Source organism: Dysidea avara, chromosome 12 (assembly GCF_963678975.1).
Source record: "Dysidea avara chromosome 12, odDysAvar1.4, whole genome shotgun sequence".
Classification (NCBI taxonomy): Eukaryota; Metazoa; Porifera; class Demospongiae; order Dictyoceratida; family Dysideidae; genus Dysidea; species Dysidea avara.
In genome coordinates, this window is record NC_089283.1 from 3701113 (window position 1) to 3722978 (window position 21866).

At 37.3% G+C, this 21866-nt stretch overlaps 4 protein-coding genes across 7 annotated transcripts in view; 1 reads left to right on the top strand and 3 right to left on the bottom strand.

The window, feature by feature from the left end:
* Nucleotides 1–3249: 3249 nt before the first annotated feature.
* Nucleotides 3250–4219, bottom strand: LOC136241303 (receptor tyrosine-protein kinase erbB-4-like). Its single transcript, XM_066032497.1, has 4 exons — nt 4048–4219; nt 3884–3994; nt 3721–3832; nt 3250–3667 (listed from the first exon to the last, which is right to left on the bottom strand). The coding sequence occupies exons 1-4, from the start codon at nt 4217–4219 to the stop codon at nt 3250–3252; spliced, it is 813 nt and encodes a 270-aa protein (XP_065888569.1).
* Nucleotides 4220–4492: 273 nt separating this feature from the next.
* LOC136241304 (melanoma receptor tyrosine-protein kinase-like) lies at nt 4493–6001 on the bottom strand. Its single transcript, XM_066032498.1, has 3 exons — nt 5985–6001; nt 5828–5907; nt 4493–5040 (listed from the first exon to the last, which is right to left on the bottom strand). Exons 1-3 carry the CDS (start codon nt 5999–6001, stop codon nt 4493–4495), a joined length of 645 nt encoding a protein of 214 aa, XP_065888570.1.
* A 1934-nt stretch (nt 6002–7935) lies between these two features.
* On the bottom strand, nt 7936–10531 carry LOC136240165 (frizzled-2-like). Its single transcript, XM_066031069.1, has 2 exons — nt 10376–10531; nt 7936–9933 (listed from the first exon to the last, which is right to left on the bottom strand). The coding sequence occupies exon 2, from the start codon at nt 9891–9893 to the stop codon at nt 8136–8138; it is 1758 nt and encodes a 585-aa protein (XP_065887141.1). The 5' UTR covers nt 9894–9933; nt 10376–10531; the 3' UTR covers nt 7936–8135.
* The window catches only part of LOC136240159 (probable serine/threonine-protein kinase kinX), a 55141-nt gene continuing 43750 nt past the window's right edge, over nt 10476–21866 (top strand). For 3 of the 4 annotated variants that reach the window (XM_066031054.1, XM_066031056.1, XM_066031058.1), the window contains exons 1-2: nt 11515–11615; nt 16218–16258. The gene's annotated coding sequence lies outside the window, so the exon portion shown is untranslated. Of the gene's footprint in view, nt 10535–11514; nt 11616–16217; nt 16259–21866 lie in introns of those variants that run through there. The other variant, XM_066031055.1, reaches the window with a different exon arrangement.

The following is a 21866-nucleotide window of genomic DNA, read 5'->3' on the forward strand; positions in this document are numbered from 1 at the left end:
ACAATTCTGATGTCATCCATGAATTGTTTTGTATATGATATTGTCAGGTAAAACATCCATGTTACAGTGTTTGAAGCATTGCAGTTTCTTGTATTCTCCAATCATTAGAAATGGTAACCATTTTGCTTTTTTAAAGTCTGATGCACGAACTTCATTTCCTCCTGTCAAAGTGTTGGTACAGTAAGTAAGCAGTGCCAAAACAGCCCAGTTTCATCACAGTTATAGACGTGTTCATATTTATCAACACCACTGAGCAGCCTGTCAATTTCATTCTTCAGCTTATCCTTCAATGGATCCACTGCATTTGTGTTGCTTGATAAACTCTCTACCTGCAAGCTTATTTCTCTAATCCCGTGTCTGCTTATCAAACCTTGGCACTGTTTCTGTACAAAATAGGTGTAGAGTGCTTTTTACAGCTCGTCGTTTGTTGTCAGTCTCATGGTTTTGCACTTCTCACTGGTTACCAATCTATCTCTGAATGATGACAGCTTCTGTGATGATTTTATAATATGATTTGCAACTCCAAATTCCCTTGCTGATGATGCTAGTGTCTTGCCTTTTGAAGACTGAGTACGTATAGCCAACTTGGCTTCAGTGCAAAAAAAAACTGTTCACTTCTGTTCAACTCCCAGCTCCGTAGCCCGTTGCACTCGAGACTTATGATTGTTTAAGTAAGTGCTTTCAGAGTTATAGCAATAGACAACAAGAAGAGCAAAACCAATTTGTATAGTGTCTATGTGGGAAAAAATACAGGCGCTTGTTTACCAGATAAGGCTGAAACTTTAACAGCCCATTGGTTTTTCCCTCTAGACAACAAAAAAATTAAGTGTGAGGAAAATGCAAACAAGTCGGGTTTTGCTCAGTGGGTCACATTTCATTATGCAGAATCAGAAAAGGCATATTATTTAGATATGGAATGTAGTTAGCTACGTACATTTCAGCTTTACCAGTTACATTTCATCCAGAAAATGGAATCCATGCAAAAACAGCCAAATTGTATGAAAGGGGTGCAGCCCTTAAAAAGCCTGGGTGAAAAAAGTTGTGAAATCAAAGGTGGTGGCCATGAAATGGCTGCAATGATGTTGATATGATATTAATTTTAAGCTTTTATGCTAGAATACAATTTCCAGCAAGTTTTATTAGCATAGCACTTATTATGATGATTATGATGATGAAAATTGGTGCGAGTAGGTCTTAATAGTAGTGTATTGTACCAAAATGGCCACCACCTTTGAATTCCCGATCTGTACCAAAATGGTCATAATACCGGGTTTCCTTTGATGGAATACTAGAGAAGTTGTAATAGTATTGTATTACAGAGTTTGTTTGATTACTTTTGTAATGCTCTAATACAGCGCACATATTTTTTTGAGGATTTCTAATAGAACACGTATAGAATGTTCTAGATTTTCCACTGGTAGATCTATGAAATTATGAACCTTTACTACTGAGTAGATTTTAGCTAGAATTTTCATTTATAAAGTAGAAATTAAGTGAGGTGAACAGCCGTGATAGCTGCTGCTCCGTGGTTAAGGATTTAGGTGTTCAGTATGGAGGTCCCTAGTTTGGACACTGGTAAGTTTTTTCCGACATTTTTCATGCACCTTTTACCCCGCGGTGACTGTTCTATTAGAGTGTTTCGACCCCGTGATATACAGTTGTTTGGTTTTTACCTTGTAACTCTATAGCTGTCACTGCAATTTCTTTTAAACAACAAAAAGTTTGAGATACCGATTTTTAAGTTATTTACATAAGCAGTTTACCCTGTAGGCGTAACAACAAGTCAGCCTTTTTTAATGCAAATAATCATCCATAGCTCTATGGCTATTAGTCAGAAACTTGGTATGTGATTGTGCTGCAATACGTTCTTAAAGTGTACCAATGCTCAAGAAAATTGAGCTACGTATGCATTTGCATTTTATTATGGTTTTTGTGAAAAGAATAATTTAAGCCCCCCCCAAATGAAGAAAGAAAAAAAATCAAGCCAAATTTGGAAGGCTCGTATTGATTTTCACGACTGCATTAGGCAATCTTGCCCAAATTTGGTATGTTGGGTGCTGAAGGTGGAGAGTATTTGTAGTATTAAAATGATACCAATTTGAGAAGGGAGCACAGAACTACATATGCATGAAAATAGCACTTTGTTTCTTCCTGTAAATATGCTCACGGTGTGGCTCCCCGGCTTTCTTGGCCACACAACACACTACCATGTGTCTTGATGACAGTGGTAGTCGAAGATCAAGTCTTACAGACATAATGTTATGATGAAGCTAAATCACTTAACTCTAATTACACTACAAGTTCATTTGTAAAAGCATTGAGTTATGGCATGAATTTGTTCCTCCAGCAACTTTAATGCACTGAAACAATTACGTATCATTTAAAAATTGTAACTTGTTTTTAGAGAATTTGATACTTGCATAAAAGCCACAGTAAGCATTTTAAAATATTATGCTATACAAAGAATACTCATGTATAGCTAAACTGTAAATATAGCTAGCCACTACAGAAGAGTGTTAACTCAAAGGGAGATTCCTGGAAACCTCAAAAACCACTTACCGTATTTACTCAATTTGTGCCCCAGGGGTACTATTATTTTTTTGCCCAAAAATAAGGATAAACCATTCGAATAGTGCCGCACTGCAGTATTAGAAGGTGCACTACTAATATTTTAAACCTGCCACTGCTATAGCTATTCTACATTATAGTTTTATAAAACAATCACAACACACTGCTGCTTAGCTACTTCTTCTTTACAAGACCTTTCTTTCACTCAAGTCCTTGTAGCACAACCATGTCACGCCTCGTGCTACATGGTCAATTTACTAACTAATATCTGGAAGTTTGATTATGTGACAGCCGTTTAAGTTTAACCAGGACAATTTCTTCCATAAATCGAGATGGAGATTAATACTAAAGGTACATATGAGAATACTAGTAAAGAGTAATTACAAAAATATAGTGTGGTACTATTCAAGGTGTGGTACAATTAAAATTATTTTCAGAAACAAGGATAAAGACCCTTGAATAATACCGCACTGCGGTACTATTCGAGGGTGCGGCACAAATCGAGTAAATAACGGTATACGTCATAGACTGTTGCCTTAAGTGTGTGTCTAAACTTTATTATAGTCAACTAATACCATTGCTCTGTCATGTTTGGTGGGAAAGACATACTACTTAGTTTCTTGTCCACACTTTAGACAGAAAAATGCAAACATCACGATGGATAGTGTACACAAATAAGTATCAAACTATACTCAACTTACCACAGTCACTGTAAGGTCTTCTTGCTGCAGAATCAAAATATATAACTGTCTGGTTAGGTGATGCTTTGTAATACTCCAGATCTCCAATATAACACAAAGTAGGATTGTTGGCTACAAATATATCCAACCCAGATATTTCTACAAGTCTGGGAAAGTGTATTTGTGTTAGATTGACCAAGATAACAGCAGGATTATGGGATTGAGTATTGTCACTGATGATCAGAGAGTCAAGATAATCCTCTGATAAAGCAGTTTGTCCCTCAAATCCTCCAATGTACATGAGGTTAGGAAGATAGTCAAACACTTCCTCTCCCCATCCAGTTATGGTTAGTCGGCCTAAGATCACCTCAATACTGGAAAGGTCTTCCTTGGCTTGTGTTAAATTGAGATTTTCAGTACTGAAACATTACCGATTAGCAGTATAAATATAATTATTGACCTAGTCCCTTACATAAATTCTTCATAGGTCACCACACTAAACGTGAGGTCACCATTAACAATAGTACATCCAGAGAATGTCTGAACTGCTGCAGGTAATAATGCTCCACCTACTCCTCTACACACTAACAATACATGTACATTTTCTACAATGATAAAGGTAATATTTAATTAACCTCTTCCTCCCACACACACTCCATTTGGACATGGTTCACAAACACGTTCCACTGTTTGGAAACCTGGTTGACACTCACTTACACAAAATATTCCTTGTTCAAACCGAGTACCTATGAAAGAATACTTCATTATTAGTTAGAGCACTTAAATCACTTATAATTACTAGGACATGATTCCAAACAGAGTGATCCGGAATGAAATCTGAAATTGTCATTATTCTCAAATGATTCAGTTTCTGGATTGTATACTTCTCTTGGAGGACAGTTAGTAACACAAGTACCATTGTTGTCAAAATTTTCACAGGCCTGCAATGTTAATGTACATAATATAATCATCTGCACATTCGGTAGTATACTCACAGTACACTGGTTATCATTAGGTCCCACACAACCAGCTGCACATTCTCTACTACAACACTGAGGATTCCCTGCAATGTTCAGGTAACACCTCCTAGTTGAACAGTCTTCAAAACAAGTGCCAAAATTCTTTGTCACTATATAGAACACGATAATTAGAATATCAAAGATATGAGCTTCTTACAAGTTTGACACAATCCTGAGCTCCAACAATATTGGTACTCACAGTGTGAACAGTCACTAGATATAATACTAGTATTGCCTAAATGAAAATATCATTACACCATACACTGTTATGTACAAGCTTGACTTACTAGGACAATGATCATTTCCTAGGTCTTGATATTGACTGTTAGGGTCAGTTAGAATATCCTCCCATAGGACACCTCTGTGATTACAAGAGCTAACAGTCACAATGTACATATCTCCTAATGTGATCTCTGTCAGTTTTGGTAGGTACACTGGTGCTGTTACATTGTGAATAAACAATGCTGGATTTCCTGAAGGACTCAACAAATAATCTATCAAATTACGTCCTCTGATCAATCGTAAATTTGGTAGTGTTATATTATCAGTTACATTGATGTTCTGAATATTTAACGTGTCACCAATTTCCTCCACACTAGATAGGATTTCGAAATCTGTAGAACTATAAGTCTCATTCAAAGGTCTGTTTAAAATGTTAACACTTCCATCAACCACCCTACACCCACAATACACATTACTCATAACTTCTAAGAATTCTTCCTTTGATCGATCACCAGCAACAGTTTCTCCTATCCCAAGACCATCACAAAAATCTACACAACAACATTATCACAATTAATAATTGTACACTTAATGATAACATGTGGTAGAATACACAACCAAAAATTAACATTTTACACAAATTCCATTTCATATGGTAGCTGGTTATGATGGGATTGACAATTATGGAATAGTACTACCTTAAATGGACATGCTTGGTCAACTACCCACTCAACCTGCATGTATACACAAATCTCATGCATGGAAGGGAACAACAAAGTACTAGACCAGTATACTGAAAAGATAATTAGGCATAGGACAGAGAAGTAACTGATAGTGTAGAAGTACATCAAGGTATTTATATTATACAAATTTAGATGCTTTAACAAAATAAATAGGCCAAGCCTATCATAATGTACAGTACATAACATTATGAATTTGATAACTAGGTGCAAAGACAAAGGCTGTGTAATGCTTGCTGACAATGGTCATCAATATGAAAACACATTTTAGTGGTTAAACTGGTATGCAAAGATGGGACCACTGTGATACTGTTGAAAAAAAATGGTACAATAAAGTTACTATCTATAGCTGCTGTTTAGTCAACACACATGAATCTTATATGGAGCAGCCTTATATTTGGAGGGGAAACTAAACTCTAATTGGTAATCCACATGGCATAATGTAGTCCTGCAGTCCATAAATATGAGATGGCATTGCTAGAAGGTATCTGCAACTGTAACATTTCCATCTTGGTTTTATTGCAAATTTGATTTCTTTCACAATTCATACATGTGTGGTAAATCGTCACTGGACCAAAACACAGTACTACGTACATACCTCTTGGTGGACAGCTTGTTTGAGCAGCAGCCACAGCAGCAAATAGCAAAACCAACAAATTGATTGTGACAGCCATATCCCTGTGAAGGATAGAATTACAAATTACTCAATAACTAACTGAGTATGAAGTTACAACTTATGTCCTTTAGACACCCACAAGGAACACATCGTCATAACAGCACAAACAACAGACACAGCAGTGATTGAAGACTTTTGAATATATGTCTTTGTTACAGCAACATATTTGTTCACAAAATATCTTTTAACAGTTTAACCAAACTAAAGAAATATTTGTCCAGTGATCATTTGACAGACATTGTAAAACCTCATCTGATCTATTACTTAACACATTCATGAATATAATGTGGAATAGTATCTATCACTTTTCCTATTATGGTGTACCAATACTGCTATTGAACAGTCCATACACATAAACCATTCAATATTCCTGGAGTTCAATAAGGACACTGTACAGAGTATAGTATAGGATAAACTATTTGAAATTAGTCAGCACAACAAACTTCTGTAAATGGACAAGCATTAGTACATGATATGCAAGATTTCATCCACCACAATGAGAGTGGACAATTCCCTTAATAACTTATAGTTAATTATACAAATCGCTGAATTTTTTTAACAATACACATTGAGGTACTGTTAATTTTCATGGTACTTGCTCAAAAGAGCAAATAGAAATCTTAGGAACTACTGTGATGTAAACACGTATGTTCAATGATGTGGTTGTGTAACACTATAGTTGTATAGCTATATATGTGCGTGACATATAGGCTACTGTCACAGTGTGTTTATAAATACGTAGTCAAACAATGCCACATTGAAAATGAAAAGGCATTGTTGTCCTGCACAAAATTCTGTTAATAAGGATTTCCTGCGACACTTCAGTAAGGCATCAAGCGAAAAGGTGATCTAGCACATCAGTTCCTGCTTTTTACCAATATGACTGGTGAACTGCACCAACTTGACGTGATGTACCTGCATGTGAATGCATTGTGCACAGACATTGCAAAGATTTAGATATTTCCAGTAAAATTGCAATTTGTGCAAGAATGGTAAAAATTTGCTAATGAAAACTTTACAACGATGCTGTCAGCAACCCCCAAAAGTAAACCTACTCAGAATGTACAAATGATACCTACATCAATAATAGCTAGCTAGTAGGTGAAATATTAATTACTAGGATGATTGCTATTAATCATCAGATTATCAGCAATGAGTTTACATGATGATGCAACAGACCATTATGACTTTACAAGGAGGTAAAGAATGAGTAGGATAAATAAACGGTCTACGACATCAGATCACCATGCCATTAATGGCAATGCTCTTGCATACATACAGGCAAAAGCACCTGATGTTTACTATCTATTTACAGACATTGGTCAATATTGGTTTGCGCAAAGTGCAAGCAAAGCTATTTGCTCACGTGTTCGTGGGACTTCGTAATGAAGATGTGAAGTAGTGTGTGTGCGAGCATTATGATCACTTCAGAGTTAGCACACAACTTGATAAGTAAGCTATACCATATGCAGTGCACACAACAAATAAACACTTGCTAGGTGAATTTCCACAACAGGAAATGTGTCAAATGCGGCCCGCCCATCTTAAACATTAGTCGATCTTTAAGGAGCCAGACACACAGTGCATAATTGTAACTAGCTGGTATTAATGATCATGTTACAGGCCTCAGCTTACATTCTTTAGCAGACTCAGATAAACTAAACTCACTTGTTTAACTCGGAGTTTAAATCAATCGAGCTCGTTAGTTAGCGCCTCGCTATGCCGGTACTTGTAGTGTTGACGGCGCCTGATCGCAAATCAATAAGTTTCTTTCTTTCAACAGGGATGAGCACAGCAGCCAAATGACGACCGTTATGGAAGCCCTGGTATATAAAAGGTTACAACGGAAACACTATGCCAAATTTAGGCACTGCCTCTTGTGGGAGTGTTAATCACATGAGTAATAAACGGAGCTGTCAAATCCGTACACTAACGCCTTAGTATACGGACGTATTTACCACAAATATGCAGCCACACAAGTGGCGCCCACAAGACTAATAAAGTTTTAGCGGTATGAAATAACAGATGGCTAGCTTGAAAAGAAATAATTATTTGATCACAGCTTTATATGTACAGGGTGAGGGTACAGTTATAACTGAAGTAACATATGTACAATGTGTCTGTGAGTGTGAGGTAATGATATTGATGAAAAATAATAATAATAATAATAAGTCTGAGCTATATGATATGCAGAAATACTGCTAGCTAGAGTCTGTTAGTACTATACGCTTCACACCCTTGATTCTTTAGCTGGCTGAGCAGAATTGATGTCAAAGGATGATCCACGTGACATTATCAAATTGAAACAGCAGCAAATATCATCAATAAACTTTCTCCAGGCAATGATGGTCTTCACTGAGAACACCCAAAAGCATGAGGTGATCCCAACCACCAGCATCATCAAATATTTTAGAAAGAATGCCGCAAATTGTGGCCGACTGCAATCATCGGAATCAGTATTCAAACACGCCCTGTTGATCACCTGTTCTTCCTCCCATGTTTCTTGACCGACCAGTTCATATATGTACAACAAGATGACCACAAAGTTGGGCACTATGTAGAGAAATGAGAACACTCCAATCCTCATGATCAGCTTGCCAAGCTTCTGAGCTTTCTGGACATCTCTCTTCACTTGTATGCGAATATTGAGCAGTGCAGAAAAACCAATAACCAAAAACACCATTCCAGTTAAGAGGTAGATTGTCATCGGCATGAAGACAAACACTCCCAATGCAGTACGGTCAAAGTTACCAACAGAGCACACACCAGTAAGCTGATCTCCATCCACCAGACGAAGGGACATCACAAATATAACCTGAAGTGTGGGCAGGCCCCAACCGATGCCATGGTAGAACATCCAGAAGCGTTCAATAGCTTCTTCTCCCCATTTGAAGGTGGCAGCTAGGAACCATGTGAAGGTAAGAATGTCCCACCAAACAGCTGCTGCCATCTGGAAGAAGTAAAGGAACACAAATGTTGTCACACAGCTACCAGCTTTGAAGGAAACTTTTTCTCCAGCTTTGAAGGGAAGTTTTTGGAATACAAAAGATCGATTATCACCTGAGCAAGCAAATGATGTAGAACCATCATCACTAGATAACTTTGACACAGTCCCAACAATGAATACAATAGAAATTGCTAGGTAGCAAGTACAGAGAAATACAATTGGCCTCTCTGGATAGTGGAATCTCAATCGATCAATAAGAAAAGTTGTCACAGAGAATACAGTGGACATGACACAGAATAGAGACAACACTAGGACAAATGCTGGAGCAACTTTATTCCTCTCAGTTTCAGAAAAGTACAGTCCTCCGCAAGGAATACCACAGGCAGAATTACCTCCTAGTTCATACTCATTGTAGTCAGGCAGCCCACTCAACCTGGTGGACAGTCTGATGTTGGGACATTCTAGTGCTGCCGGAGAAGTTGGTGACATTGTCATTGGTGAGTCCGTTGTTACTGGCAGAGCTATAGTGGAATTAGCACTGACAAGATTTGGATAAGGAATATCTGCTGGATCTCCAGTGGGACCAAAACACAGCTCACTATTGCTCCGATCAGGAAATCGTTCACACTCAAGTTGAGTAGGCCACGGGTACTGGAACTCTCTAAACACTGCGATGCAACCTTCAAAGACATGTTGACACAAGTTACGGCAGGGTTCAAGCACAACTGGGGTACTGTTTGCACTAGTTGCTCCACAGAACGGAGCATAAACTGAGCACAGCAATATTAGAAGAGCATTGGAACAATTGTAACGAAACAGGATCTCAAATTGTAGAAACTCATTCTCGATATCAGTCGGATTAGATTGGCCTCTCAAGTTTGGAAACGTTGTTGTGTAGTTAAGTGTAGCACATTGACTCAATACATGTGGTCGACACTCTGGTATTTCATCGACTGGCGTTACAGTCTGGCAATATCCCTGCTGACATCCAATACATACCAGTAGTAGTGGAATTAAAATACAATTCATGGCAATAGCCATTTGGAATATGTGGTTAATCTTCTCTTTGATGTTTCAATGCCTAGTGAGAGATGAAATAATAAATGCAGTCATTCATGTAGTCACCAAACCTAACAAATGTAATAACAGTTGGTCTCCTTATGTCAACACCGCTATCCATCCCTCCCCACCAATAATTCAATAAAACTAACTGTAATTAAAGTAATTTCCACGTAATTGTACCACTGCCAGCCTAGATGTGAAGGAATGTGCCCACAAAGAGTGTAAATGTGACAAAACCGCTTACAGACAATGTAACACAAAGCCTTTCTGTATTAAAACATGGTGGAACTGGGGGGAAACTGTGGGACTGTGTCTACTGTACATGTTTGGGGCAGCGCTTGCGCTGGTCACTCTCATGATAACACCGGTTAATAGCTAAGCCAAAGAGCTGGCGGTACTTTCCAACGCTTATCGCTATTTTAACACAGTGCATCGATACACAGTAGACTGATCGCACTCACCTCGCAGTGTGGTCGTTGTTTATCAAGACATCGGCAGAACACCTGTTCCGTAAACTTCTGGAGAAGCAATGTGCGTGCGCACCACTCACGAGATCCAGATTGAGTACTAGTCGCACGTGATGCAGTGTATCTGTGCCGTGAACAAGAACCGGGAGTTCGGTGAGTGAGTAATTAAGTTTATTTTATATCGCTTTGCACCGAATACAGTTCAAGTGTACCAAATTCCTTGAGAGATTTGAGGATTTAACTAGTAACAATATACCGGATAACATTGTAAAAGAAATATCCGGAGGTATGCGTAAAACACTGTGGTCTTTATTGATAGCCCATATAGAAAGGAATGAAGCAGTGCTGTGGAACAAGTACATGTGAAAATTGATAGCATTGTTTAGGACATTTATGTTAAGAGGCAGCATGTATGTCAATCAAGTTGCCAAGGTTTCAAGATGCCTCTAGCTAGCTACTGGTTTGGATGTGCATTGTTCCAGTGGAGCTAAGCATCATAGCTGGGTGCAGTTAAATTTGGTTTGACTTGTCAGTAGTAATATGCTGTGACCAAGTTTTACGTCTTGTCATGCAAACCATAGACTTATCGTGATTTGTCTACATTTCTTTATAAATGGACAAAATTTTAGGACTATAACTGCCGACCATAATGTTAAGGTTATGCATAAGCATTTCATTGTCACTAGCTACTAGCATATATCTAGAGTAATTTAAAGTCTACTTAAGGATCATGATCTGGCTTTTTGTTTATTTCTACAGATGGGTAATATCTTAGGTTTTGGCAGATCACTAAGTGCTGTAAAAGTGGTTTGCAATGTTAGAGTAACTTTCTATCGATCACAAATAATTTTGTAAACTGTTGACTTAACCCTCTGTAGCTATATGCAAGTGACAATGTGCAGCTGTAGATTCGGTTCTGCTGATGCTTGACACAGAATTTGAATAGTCAATACTCATAATAATTATTGGACAATAAAACATCAATGACCACATAAGTGTCTTCAGTCCACCACTCTTAGTTCTTTGACAGAATCCGCAACATTGTGAATATATATATTAAACTATGAAAATCACTACAGAATGTATTGTTTGCATTCATTTTGCTAACAATGATTTATACTTCCCATGTCTCCAGCATTGCAGATCTAATAGCTAACTTCAACTGGTACTTCTTAGCTCCTGGTATTGATAGAGAAGTACCCATCTGTGTAGTTTTGGTGATTCAGTGATATTGGTAAACTATAATGGTGATTTGATTAGCAAATGTAATTGTGTTTTGTGAAATGTGATCAGTGGTAGAAATTAGAATTGTTAAATTTGTTAACACTATGTTGTGTGGTTTAAGATATTTGAGTGAAATTGAATACTGGTACAAGGGATGGTCATCTTCACACTGCCTGTTAAAACACTTGTGGCCAGGGTCAACAATTTTGATTCAGTTGGATTGCTTGATTTTAAGCCTTAGCAAATTCTCGTGTTGCTAAAAAAATTGCATTTTAAGAAGTTAATTACTGCTTTTAGGGACTTCTTGATTGTTTGATTTATTGCCCAGTCATGAGTGTTTCAACAGACAACATACCTATTTGTTTGTCCATCCATACAGCAGTCATGAGAGAGATAATCATGCCAACTTTTTGTATAGTGTAGGTGTTAAAGATAACTAGGAATAGATTGTGGTAAAATTTCAGATCTTCTCTAACATATTTACAAAACCAAGGTACGTTTACAAGGCATTAGCACATAATGAGCTATACACAGTATATGACTGCCGTGGTTAAATATAATTGTTCTCTTGTTGTAGTGTTTTTTAATGATTTTGCTCACGTGGGTGCGTACGGACAAACAGATAGGTAGATAGGTACACACACACACTTTTACGAAAACAATTTCAGTAAACCAGGTACGCGCCCACAGCGTGCCAACTCTATTTTGCAGGTTAGCAGTATTTATACTGGTTGGTAGTGTGTTGTACATAGTTTACATAGTGACGTTTTGCTAAGGAGGATGTTACTGACTCAGTAACAAAATTTGTTCATTTGTGAACTATTTTTTGTAGTTGGAAACTATGGTACGGTTGGACAGAATTTTCATAATACCTTTTATACTATCATTACATTAGGAAATATTGAAACTATGTTGGGGTATAACTAATCACTGGACTGGAACACTAAAGTGGACTACTGGACCGGCGTATATTTTGGGTTTACACATTCTAAGGTTGATTTGTTGAGTCTTGTTAGCTATGGGCCTTCAGAGAACTTGTAGTCTCCTAGCTACTACTAAAATGATGAATGTGAGCAATAGCGAGAGTAAACAAACACTGACTAGACCAGTGATCTTACTACTACTTACTATCTACAGTAAATATACTTCTTATCAATCAATCAATATCTTGGAGAGAGTGGCAAGCTTGTGCAACGCTAATTTTGGTCACATATACATGTAGGCAAGCTGGCACATGTAAGAACTATGATGATGGCAGTAATTGTGATAAATACCTACGATAGATTGGATAGCTTACATGTGTCTCAGATGGTTTGCCATTACTTTGTGTCGCAAAGATGTCATTATAAGTTAATTTTTGGATTACCATCATTATCACATTCCCTGCAGCACAGCAGTAAGAAGTGTACAAGTGCCATAAATCATGATAAGGAAGTAGTGAAATCCTTAGAAGACACAGTTTTTGCTTATGTCACTGCTCTGTATCCATAGTAGTAGCAGTTCCCTAAAGACCCTTAGTTAGCGCAATTCGATAAAACCAACCTTACCATGTGTAAAACCAATGGTCCAGTGTTCCAGTCCAGTGATTAGTTACACCCACTATGTTGAAGTGTATACAAGGCCAGGTGGTGACATGATTCCTTTGTAGATATGTTTATGTCTGAATGGCATGAGTTCATGTATTACTACCCATGCAATAATGTATTGTATTTCAAGCCTAAATTACCAGCTTTTCAGGACTATATATATAGTGATTGTATATAACTTCAGTTTCCTTTGGTTAATTACATCAATATCAGATATCAGGTATAAATGTCAATAGCCCCATATCAATACACTTCTAAAGTTTGTGTTGGGCAGAGAGCTGTAAACATTTCATCAGTAAGATTTAGTATAGAATAACACTCTCCTCATGGATGGGTGGCATGAGACTAAACAAGTAGCCATATAAGATCAAACCACTTGTGCTACTAATTCCTGCAACAGATGTGTGATAGGTTTTCTGTAATGGATCAACCTGTAAAGTATGTTGTATAGATATAAATCATTATGTGGTGGCCACAATTACTTCTTGGACCATTACATAGGATAATTTTAACTATACACAGACAACCTTTGCAATAATTAGAGCAGTGTCAATCCTTAGAAGAAGGCCTCCCATGCAAATGCACATGTCTGTTTTAATTGTAATGGATCATATTGGGTCATGTCTGGATTGCCATATGGGCCAGTAGCTCAGCATACACCCATGGTCCAGTTTCAAACTTAGAGCATTAATGTGTCAATAACGTGTGTGTGTGTGTGTGTGTGTGTGTGTGTGTGTGTGTGTGTGTGTGTGTGTGTGTGTGTGTGTGTGTGTGTGTGTGTGTGTGTGTGTGTGTGTGTGTGTGTGTGTGTGTGTGTGCATATGTTATATATGCAGTGTTGGGCAAGCTACTTTGTAAAAGTAACTAGTTACATATTACTTGTAACTGAACTATTTAGTTACAGTTACATATTACCCATAAAATAAAGTAACTATAATAATACATATTATATTACTTTGTGTCCACAGCCTTAAGCTGTCACATGTGAAACTACCACCTTATCACGTGACATGATTACGTTGTTGGACAATGTACAAATCTTGGTTATAAGTAAGAAGCTGGTGAATAAGCTTCATTCAGTAGGCTTCATTACTTCGTTGTGGCTTGGCGCTACTCAGTGGATTACTAACGAGATTAGTAACTTTGTTACTTGTAGTAATAATATTATGTAATATTAGATTCGTTACAGTAACTATACTACTTAGGTAACGGGTTACATCTCTAAGTAAAGTAACTTGAGTTATATTACCTGTTTTTATAGCGTATTTCGTTATATTACTTAGATACCACAAATGTAATAATATTATGTAACGCGTTACATAAGTAATGCGTTACTCCCAACACTGTATATATGTATGTATATGTGTCTGCATAATTATTATGTTATACATCTATATATTTTGTTTGTTTATTTAACTTTTATACATGTGCATAACATGTGAAACATTTTGTTGTAAATTGTACAAAACTGAGCAAGGTGAAATACTTTTTTTTCAAGATGTGTCATGTTATTGTTAATGTACCTACTGAAAGATAACTATCACAACTTGAACTTATTATTTACCAGGTAGTAAATGGTGTGGTACATTGAAATGTTTAGAATGAAGAAAAAAAATTTAAAACGCATAGTGCATTAATTTCACAAACAGATAGCAACTGATGAAAGGAGAAGCCAGGTGCTAGAATGAGTGGACTCTATCATGTCAAACTACGTAAATAAATTTGATTTGAGTACACTCCAGGAAAACTATTTTCCATGTTTGCATACACTGTTGTACTGTAATATGTTGTACTTACAGTAGTTATAGTACACATGTTATGCTTGGCTGCTTATCTGTATTGCTTTAGTAGTTCTTTAATAACCTGTATAAAGAAGAAATAGAAATTAATCAGCAAAAATTATTTGCATGTGTGGTTTATTTTACTTCTTCAATTATGCCATTTTTTGGAAGACTGGTTCATAATGGTATGTGGTTAGAGCATCTGCCTGGTAAGCACATGCAAGGTTCCAGGTTTTATTCTTCAGTGGTAATACCCCAGTTTGCTATTGTTTTTCTCTTAAGCAACAAACTTTACATACTTTGCTCCAGTCTACTGAGCTGTATAATGGGGACCTGGTGAGGTTTTACAGATCGGTTAGTGGAATACTCTCACTTCAAGGCCATAGCTAAGTCATCCTTGTCAAGTGCAGGTTCCAGTTATGTCTACAGTGGAATCCCTACAAAGGTCATACTGAATTGTGTACACAACTATGACTGGTCACATTGTATGAGCATACTCACCATAATGGTTATATTTTGCTCTGTAAAGCGTTAATGATTTAAATAAAATAATGTCCATTTGGCTCCATTTGAGGCACTAAAGTCATTCTTTAAGGTCCCTATGGATACAAATATATGAATTTGGTACAGAGAAAGCATTCTGACCACCTGACAGACTCCTATCAACATTCAACTGTTAATCGGATGGCTATATGTTTGAGGCTGCCCATACAAGTCCCAGCCAATCATGGTTTTTTTTTTTCTTGATCTCATCAAGTTTTCAAACATGCAGTACTTAACATCTTTAACAGGCTGGACTTGTAGTATAAATAAAGCCTTATTGTAAGAAATACAGTATAGATCCCTGTACTAAATAAATTGGCAATTACTACTGATATTGGTGGAGTATTTGGTGAGTAGGTTGCCCTTTATCCATGGAGCATTGGAGTCATGATGGATTTAATCAAGATGAACTCTTGATTTAATGTACACTATGATGCACATAATTCACCAAATCATTGTGCTAAACTTTTTTGCTACACGTACAGTATCTTTAACAATGACACTTTATCATGGTACCAAGGTATATATGGCTGGAATCCCACATCCTATATGTAGCAAATGCTTTAAACATTCACAGTAAAATTATTTGTGTTATCATTGTACGTGCTGCCTCTTTTATGCAGTATCATTGTGTATAAAATGTATGTTATATTATGTAATGTTGCAGACAAAAATTAATGTAGATCTGTTCTTCATTTATAGGAAAAGATTGAGGACAGCCAATACAAGTTTCCACGAAATCGGTCGGTAAAATTTATGTTTTCCATGCCAGTGAATTGTGTCTGTGTAATGTGTATCCACCAATATCATCTGTATTATTGTCTGTGTATAGTCTGTGTTCATAGACAACATCTGTGCTTACTAAGTGTGCACACATCATTGATGATAATAACACACTAATATTGGATGTGTACATGAACTTGTACATACTCCTCACATGTATATATAGTTACACTACAAATGTACACACCCTGCCTGCACACACCACTTGTGAGGGATTTGCACACACCTTTACATTCTAGACCAACTCTGTTGACTCAGCAGTCATAGCTTTTTTGCCAGCAGTCATAAATATAATCACCATTAACAACCCAGTAATGTCATTCATTGTATTAGTTGACTTCCTGTCTGTGCTGAGGCCTCTTGCTGTGCTGTGCCAATTATTATCATAGCCAATATTTTCAAGTACATGTATGTGTACTTTGAGTCTCTCATTTATCTAATGGGGTCATGCATCGGAGGCTGGTAACAAATTAGAACACACGAGGGTGCAGGCTGGAGTTATGATTAGCTCATTTGTATGAATTGTATTGTCTGTGTTTTGAGAATTATGACTGGAAGATTTCATGCGTGGAATAACCACTTGAAAACTTATATGGATACATACAGTGTATCATGATATCAAGACACACGATAGTGTGTCGTGCGGCCCAAGAAGCCGGCGCGCCACACCGTGAGTATATTAACAGGAAGAAAGAAAACGCAATTTTCACACCTATGTAGCTCTGTGATTCCTTATCCGATTGGAACCAAATTTGCTAGAGACGTGCCGCCCAGTTAGGGGAGTCTACATACCAAATTTGAAGAAAATCGCTCTAGCCATTTCCGAGATACGAGCGAACCAAATTTCGTTTTAATTTCTTCGTTTTTTTCTTCTTCTTCTTCATCTTCTTCATTTCGCACACTCCGCAAAATTCGCCATAAAACACGAATGCGTGCTCGGATTGGGCTGAAATTTGGCACACTTAAAGGGCTCATTAAGGCGGATCTCCGTACCAACTTTGGTAGGAATCCGATGAACATTCACGGAGTTATGACCGATTATTTGCGTAAAATAAGGTCGAAGGTCTGTCACGCCTACAGGGTAAACGCCTGGGAAGAATCAGTTGAAAATTGATATGTAGATGGAGCAACCATCGTAGGAGTGCCTTTTTGTGGTTTGAAAGGAATCAGGATAAAGACCATGGAGATATGACACAAAACCCAACCTGTGTCAAAATTACGCGATCGATTTTTATGAATAAAAAAACTATTAGTTTTCGTGTCTACCAGGCAAACCGCTTAGAGCAACGAGCTGAAAATCAGTATGTAGCTGGAATAATCATCATAGAAAGTTCTTGCAGTAGTACAGAAGAATCGGAATACAAATCACTGAGTTATGATTCGAAAGGCAACTACGTGCAGCAAATGCGAGATCGAGATACTCTAATAGAACAGTCACTCTAATAAAGCATTCAGCTGCATGTATAATTTACTCAGTTATATTACATTGCAAGTTATTCTGTAGGGAATTCAGCTACAAACAAGTCACCCTGTAGTCAGATCAGCTAGAAGAAGGTACCTAATAGAGAGTTCAGCTACAAAGAAGCCATCATGTAGAGAGTTCAGCTCAAATAAATCACCCTGTAGAGAATTCAACTACAAACAAATTGCCCTGTAGAGAGATCAGCTAGAAGAAGTTACCTTGTAGAGAGTTCAGTTACAAAGAAACAATCATGCAAAGAGTTTAGCTGCAAACAAATCACCCAGTAGAAAGTTCCGCTATGAACAGATAACACTGTAGAGAGTTCAGTTAGAAACAAGTCATCCTGTAGATAGATCAGCTAGAAGAAGTCACTTTGTAGAGAGTTCAGCTACAAAGAAACCACCATGTAAGAGAGTTCAGCTACAAACAAATCACCTGTAGAGAGTTCAGCTAGGAACAATTCACCCTGTACAGAGATCAGCTAGAAACAAGTCATCCTGTAGAGAGTTCAGCTAGAAGAAGTTACATTGTAGAGAGTTCGGTTACAAAGAAACTACCATGTAGAGAGTTCAGCTGCAAACAAATCACCCTGTAGAGGGTTCAGCTACAAACAAGTCACCCTGTAGAGAGTTCAGCTAGAAGAAGTTACATTGTAGAGAGATCAGCTAGAAACAAGTCACCCGTAGAGAGTTCAGCTAGAAGAAGTTACATTGTAGAGAGTTCAGCTACAAAGAAACTACCATGTACAGAGTTCAACTGCAAACAAATTGCCATGTAGAGAATTCAGCTACAAACAAATCACCCTGAAGAAAGATCAGCTAGAAGAAGTTACCTTGTAGAGAGTTCAGCTACAAACAGATCACCCTGTAGAGAGTTCAGCTACAAATAAGTCATCCTGTAGAGAGTTCAGCTAGAAGAAGTTACATTGTAGAAAGTTCAGCTACAAAGAAACTACCATGTACAGAGTTCAGCAGCAAATAAATTTCCCTGTAGAGAATTCAGCTACAGACAAATCACCTTGTAGAAAGATCAGCTAGAAGAAGTTACCTTGTAGAGAGTTCAGCTACAAACAAATCACCCTGTAGAGAGTTCAGCTAGAAACAAGTCACCCTATAGAGAGTTCAGCTAGAAGAAGTTACATTGTAGAGAGTTCAGCTACAAAGAAACTACCATGTAGAGAGTTCAGCAGCAAACAAATTGCCCTGTAGAGAATTCAGCTACAGACAAATCAACTTGTAGAAAGATCAGCTAGAAGAAGTTACCTTGTAGAGAGTTTAGCAACAAACAAATCACCCTGTAGAGAGTTCAGCTAGAAACAAGTCACCCTATAGAGAGTTCAGCTAGAAGAAGTTACATTGTAGAGAGTTCAGCTACAAAGAAACTACCATGTAGAGAGTTCAGCTGCAAACAAATTGCCCTGTAGAGAATTCAGCTACAGACAAATCAACTTGTAGAAAGATCAGCTAGAAGAAGTTACCTGGTAGAGAGTTTAGCAACAAACAAATCACCCTGTAAAGGGCTCAACTACAAACAAGTCACCCTGTAGAGAGTTCAGCTAGAAGAAGTTACATTGTAGAGAGTTCAGCTACAAAGAAACTACCATGTAGAGAGTTCAGCTGCAAACAAATTTCCCTGTAGAGACAAACAAATCACCCTGTAGAGGGCTCAACTACAAACAAGTCACCCTGTAGAGAGTTCAGCTAGAAGTAGTTACCTTGTAGAGAGTTCAGCTACAAAGAAACCATCATGTAGAGAGTTCAGCTGCAAAGAAATCACCACTGCCCAAATTTCAAGGCAATAGCTCTTTCCAATCTGAAGTTATAAATTGTCAAAGTTGGCAAATTGGATGTGTGTGGAAGGCCCCTTTTCGCAAATCCGGTCACATATGTATTATATATATATATATATATAATTTGTACATTTACTGATAAAATATTTAAAGTACATCTACTTCATCTTTTCTTCTACCTGTAGTAAAGAAAAAAAAACATAGGTTAAAAAAGTCCCAAAGCTGGCCTATGGGCCGGCTTTGGGGTATACAAATACAAAAAGAAATGAAATCTAATCCAAAACAGCCAAACTGTAAAAAAGTGTGCGGCCCTCAGAAAGGCTATGGTGAAAAAAGATGTGAAATCCAAGGTGGCGGCCAAGAAATGGCTGTGATGGTAGGTTAATGGTAAAAATTTTAATAATGACAATTCAGGTAAATTTTGTGAAGCGGCACAAAAATTCACCTGAATTGTCGTTATTAAAATTTTTACCATTAACCTACCATCACAGCCATTTCTTGGCCGCCACCTTGGATTTCACATCTTTTTTCACCATAGCCTTTCTGAGGGCCGCACACTTTTTTTACAGTTTGGCTGTTTTGGATTAGATTAAGAATTTACTGTCGAGAACTAGTAACTATGATATAATTATTATTGACTTCGAACTATCTATCACAGTTATGAACTTTAAAAAGTTAGCTGTGATGTATTATCTGTTTACTAATTCATGGTTTAAGGGGGGCGCAAATATTTACATTGCCATTAATGTAATTGATGTCTATGAGATGGATCATTTAACCTAGTCTATCAATGTAGATTAGCCATAGAATGGGGAAACAGATTGAGCCGTAAGTATTGCCTTTCTATTAATGGTAGTTAACAAGCATTCATTTTTGTCAACTCAAATGTTTTGTGTTTATTTCAATGTTGTAATGTAACAACATCTGAAGGAGGTCTTTGGAAGATTCATTGCATGTTACGATTATAACCTGGCAGGACTTCTAATGACAAAATGTTGAATAAGTCAAGATAATTTCACAGGTGGAGCATACTTAGTATAAGGAAGTATAAGTTCATTCTTTAGGTAGAATCCATTATGGGCAAGGTCTCTCTCTCACACACACAGAGACACACACGCACACACGCATGCATACACACACAAAAAGAAAAAAAGGGTCCCCTTGGTTTTAGAGTAGGGTACAATATAACTATGACCTGACTGATATTTTGTAAAAACATTATCCTTTGGCTTTTTATTCAGTGATAAAATTTGTGACTATGAATTTAAACTCTTTATTTTTTCTTTTCTCTTGTTTCTGACTTGTCACATTAAGTCAAAAAAAAAAATCCAAGCATATTTTTAACTGACTGTCATGAATTTCCAGAACTGAAGTACGTGGAAACTAGAAGGATCAGAACAGTAACTGACTATAGAGAACTACTCCATGTAGAGATACCTAGGTAAGCTCCACTCTAACATAAATATTTCCTATAGTAACTCGGTCCATTTTGGCGTGCCTTGCAAGTACGGTGTGTCCATGGCTTAGTGGGTTTTCTGCTGGCTTGTACAGAATACCAGACCTGTAAGAGGCTAAGGGATGGGTTTTTATAGTGGATATTATCATTGTAGCTTGTGCTAGTACAGCAATTAGTTGTGGTTTTAGATGTATAAAGAAAAAAGCTGCCATGATCCAGATTCAACCTTGTATCCTGTTACTACATCTGATGTGTCTTTAGATGGTTGGGTTAAAGTACACTGTGTAGGCTGTAGCTCCAAGTATAATGAGTGGAGGGAAAAAGATGATTTGGTACAGTTTGAAACCCAAAGTGTCTATACTGTTGATGACTATGAGTTTAAGCATAAAGATAAAATCTTCATTAATGAGTCAAAGACCTGCTACTCGGATAGACATGGTGTTTAACAAGAAAAGTTTTGATGAAGGCCTTAAGACTAGAGGAGTGTTAAAGTTAACTGTCGGTGGCATTGAACATCATATGATTTCTTCGTACTCGAAGTTAGATTCAATACTGGGATGCAGTTGATGCTATATAGAGGTTTAAATAGTAATGGTGACTTTTGCTATGTAATCCTCAATACTGCTGAGTTATACTTGTATTGTAAAAGGTGACTTGTGTAGTACATTGCAGTAGACCAGAAACCCGTGGAAATGTTAATTCCACAAGGACATGGTTTGGAAATCTTGAAAGTATTTTTGCACAGAAATAGTGTGCACTTGCACCATATACAGGCATGTGTACAAGAGGCACTCTCAATACTGCAGATCAAGGCTAAAAGTTTAAATCGCCACACAGAAGTACGCTATTGGAAAATTCATT

Coding starts and splice junctions, on each gene's coding strand:
- LOC136240165 (XM_066031069.1), bottom strand. CDS start 9,893: ATGGCTATTGCCATGAATTGTATTTTAATTCCACTACTACTGGTATGT.
- LOC136241303 (XM_066032497.1), bottom strand. CDS start 4,219: ATGATTATATTATGTACATTAACATTGCAGGCCTGTGAAAATTTTGAC. Junction 3,995..4,047: donor CTGTTTGGAATCATGTCCTA/GTAATTATAAGT, acceptor ATTCTTTCATAG/GTACTCGGTTTGAACAAGGA. Junction 3,833..3,883: donor AGTGTGTGTGGGAGGAAGAG/GTTAATTAAATA, acceptor ATGTATTGTTAG/TGTGTAGAGGAGTAGGTGGA.
- LOC136241304 (XM_066032498.1), bottom strand. Junction 5,041..5,827: donor AACAAGCTGTCCACCAAGAG/GTATGTACGTAG, acceptor GTTGTTGTGTAG/ATTTTTGTGATGGTCTTGGG.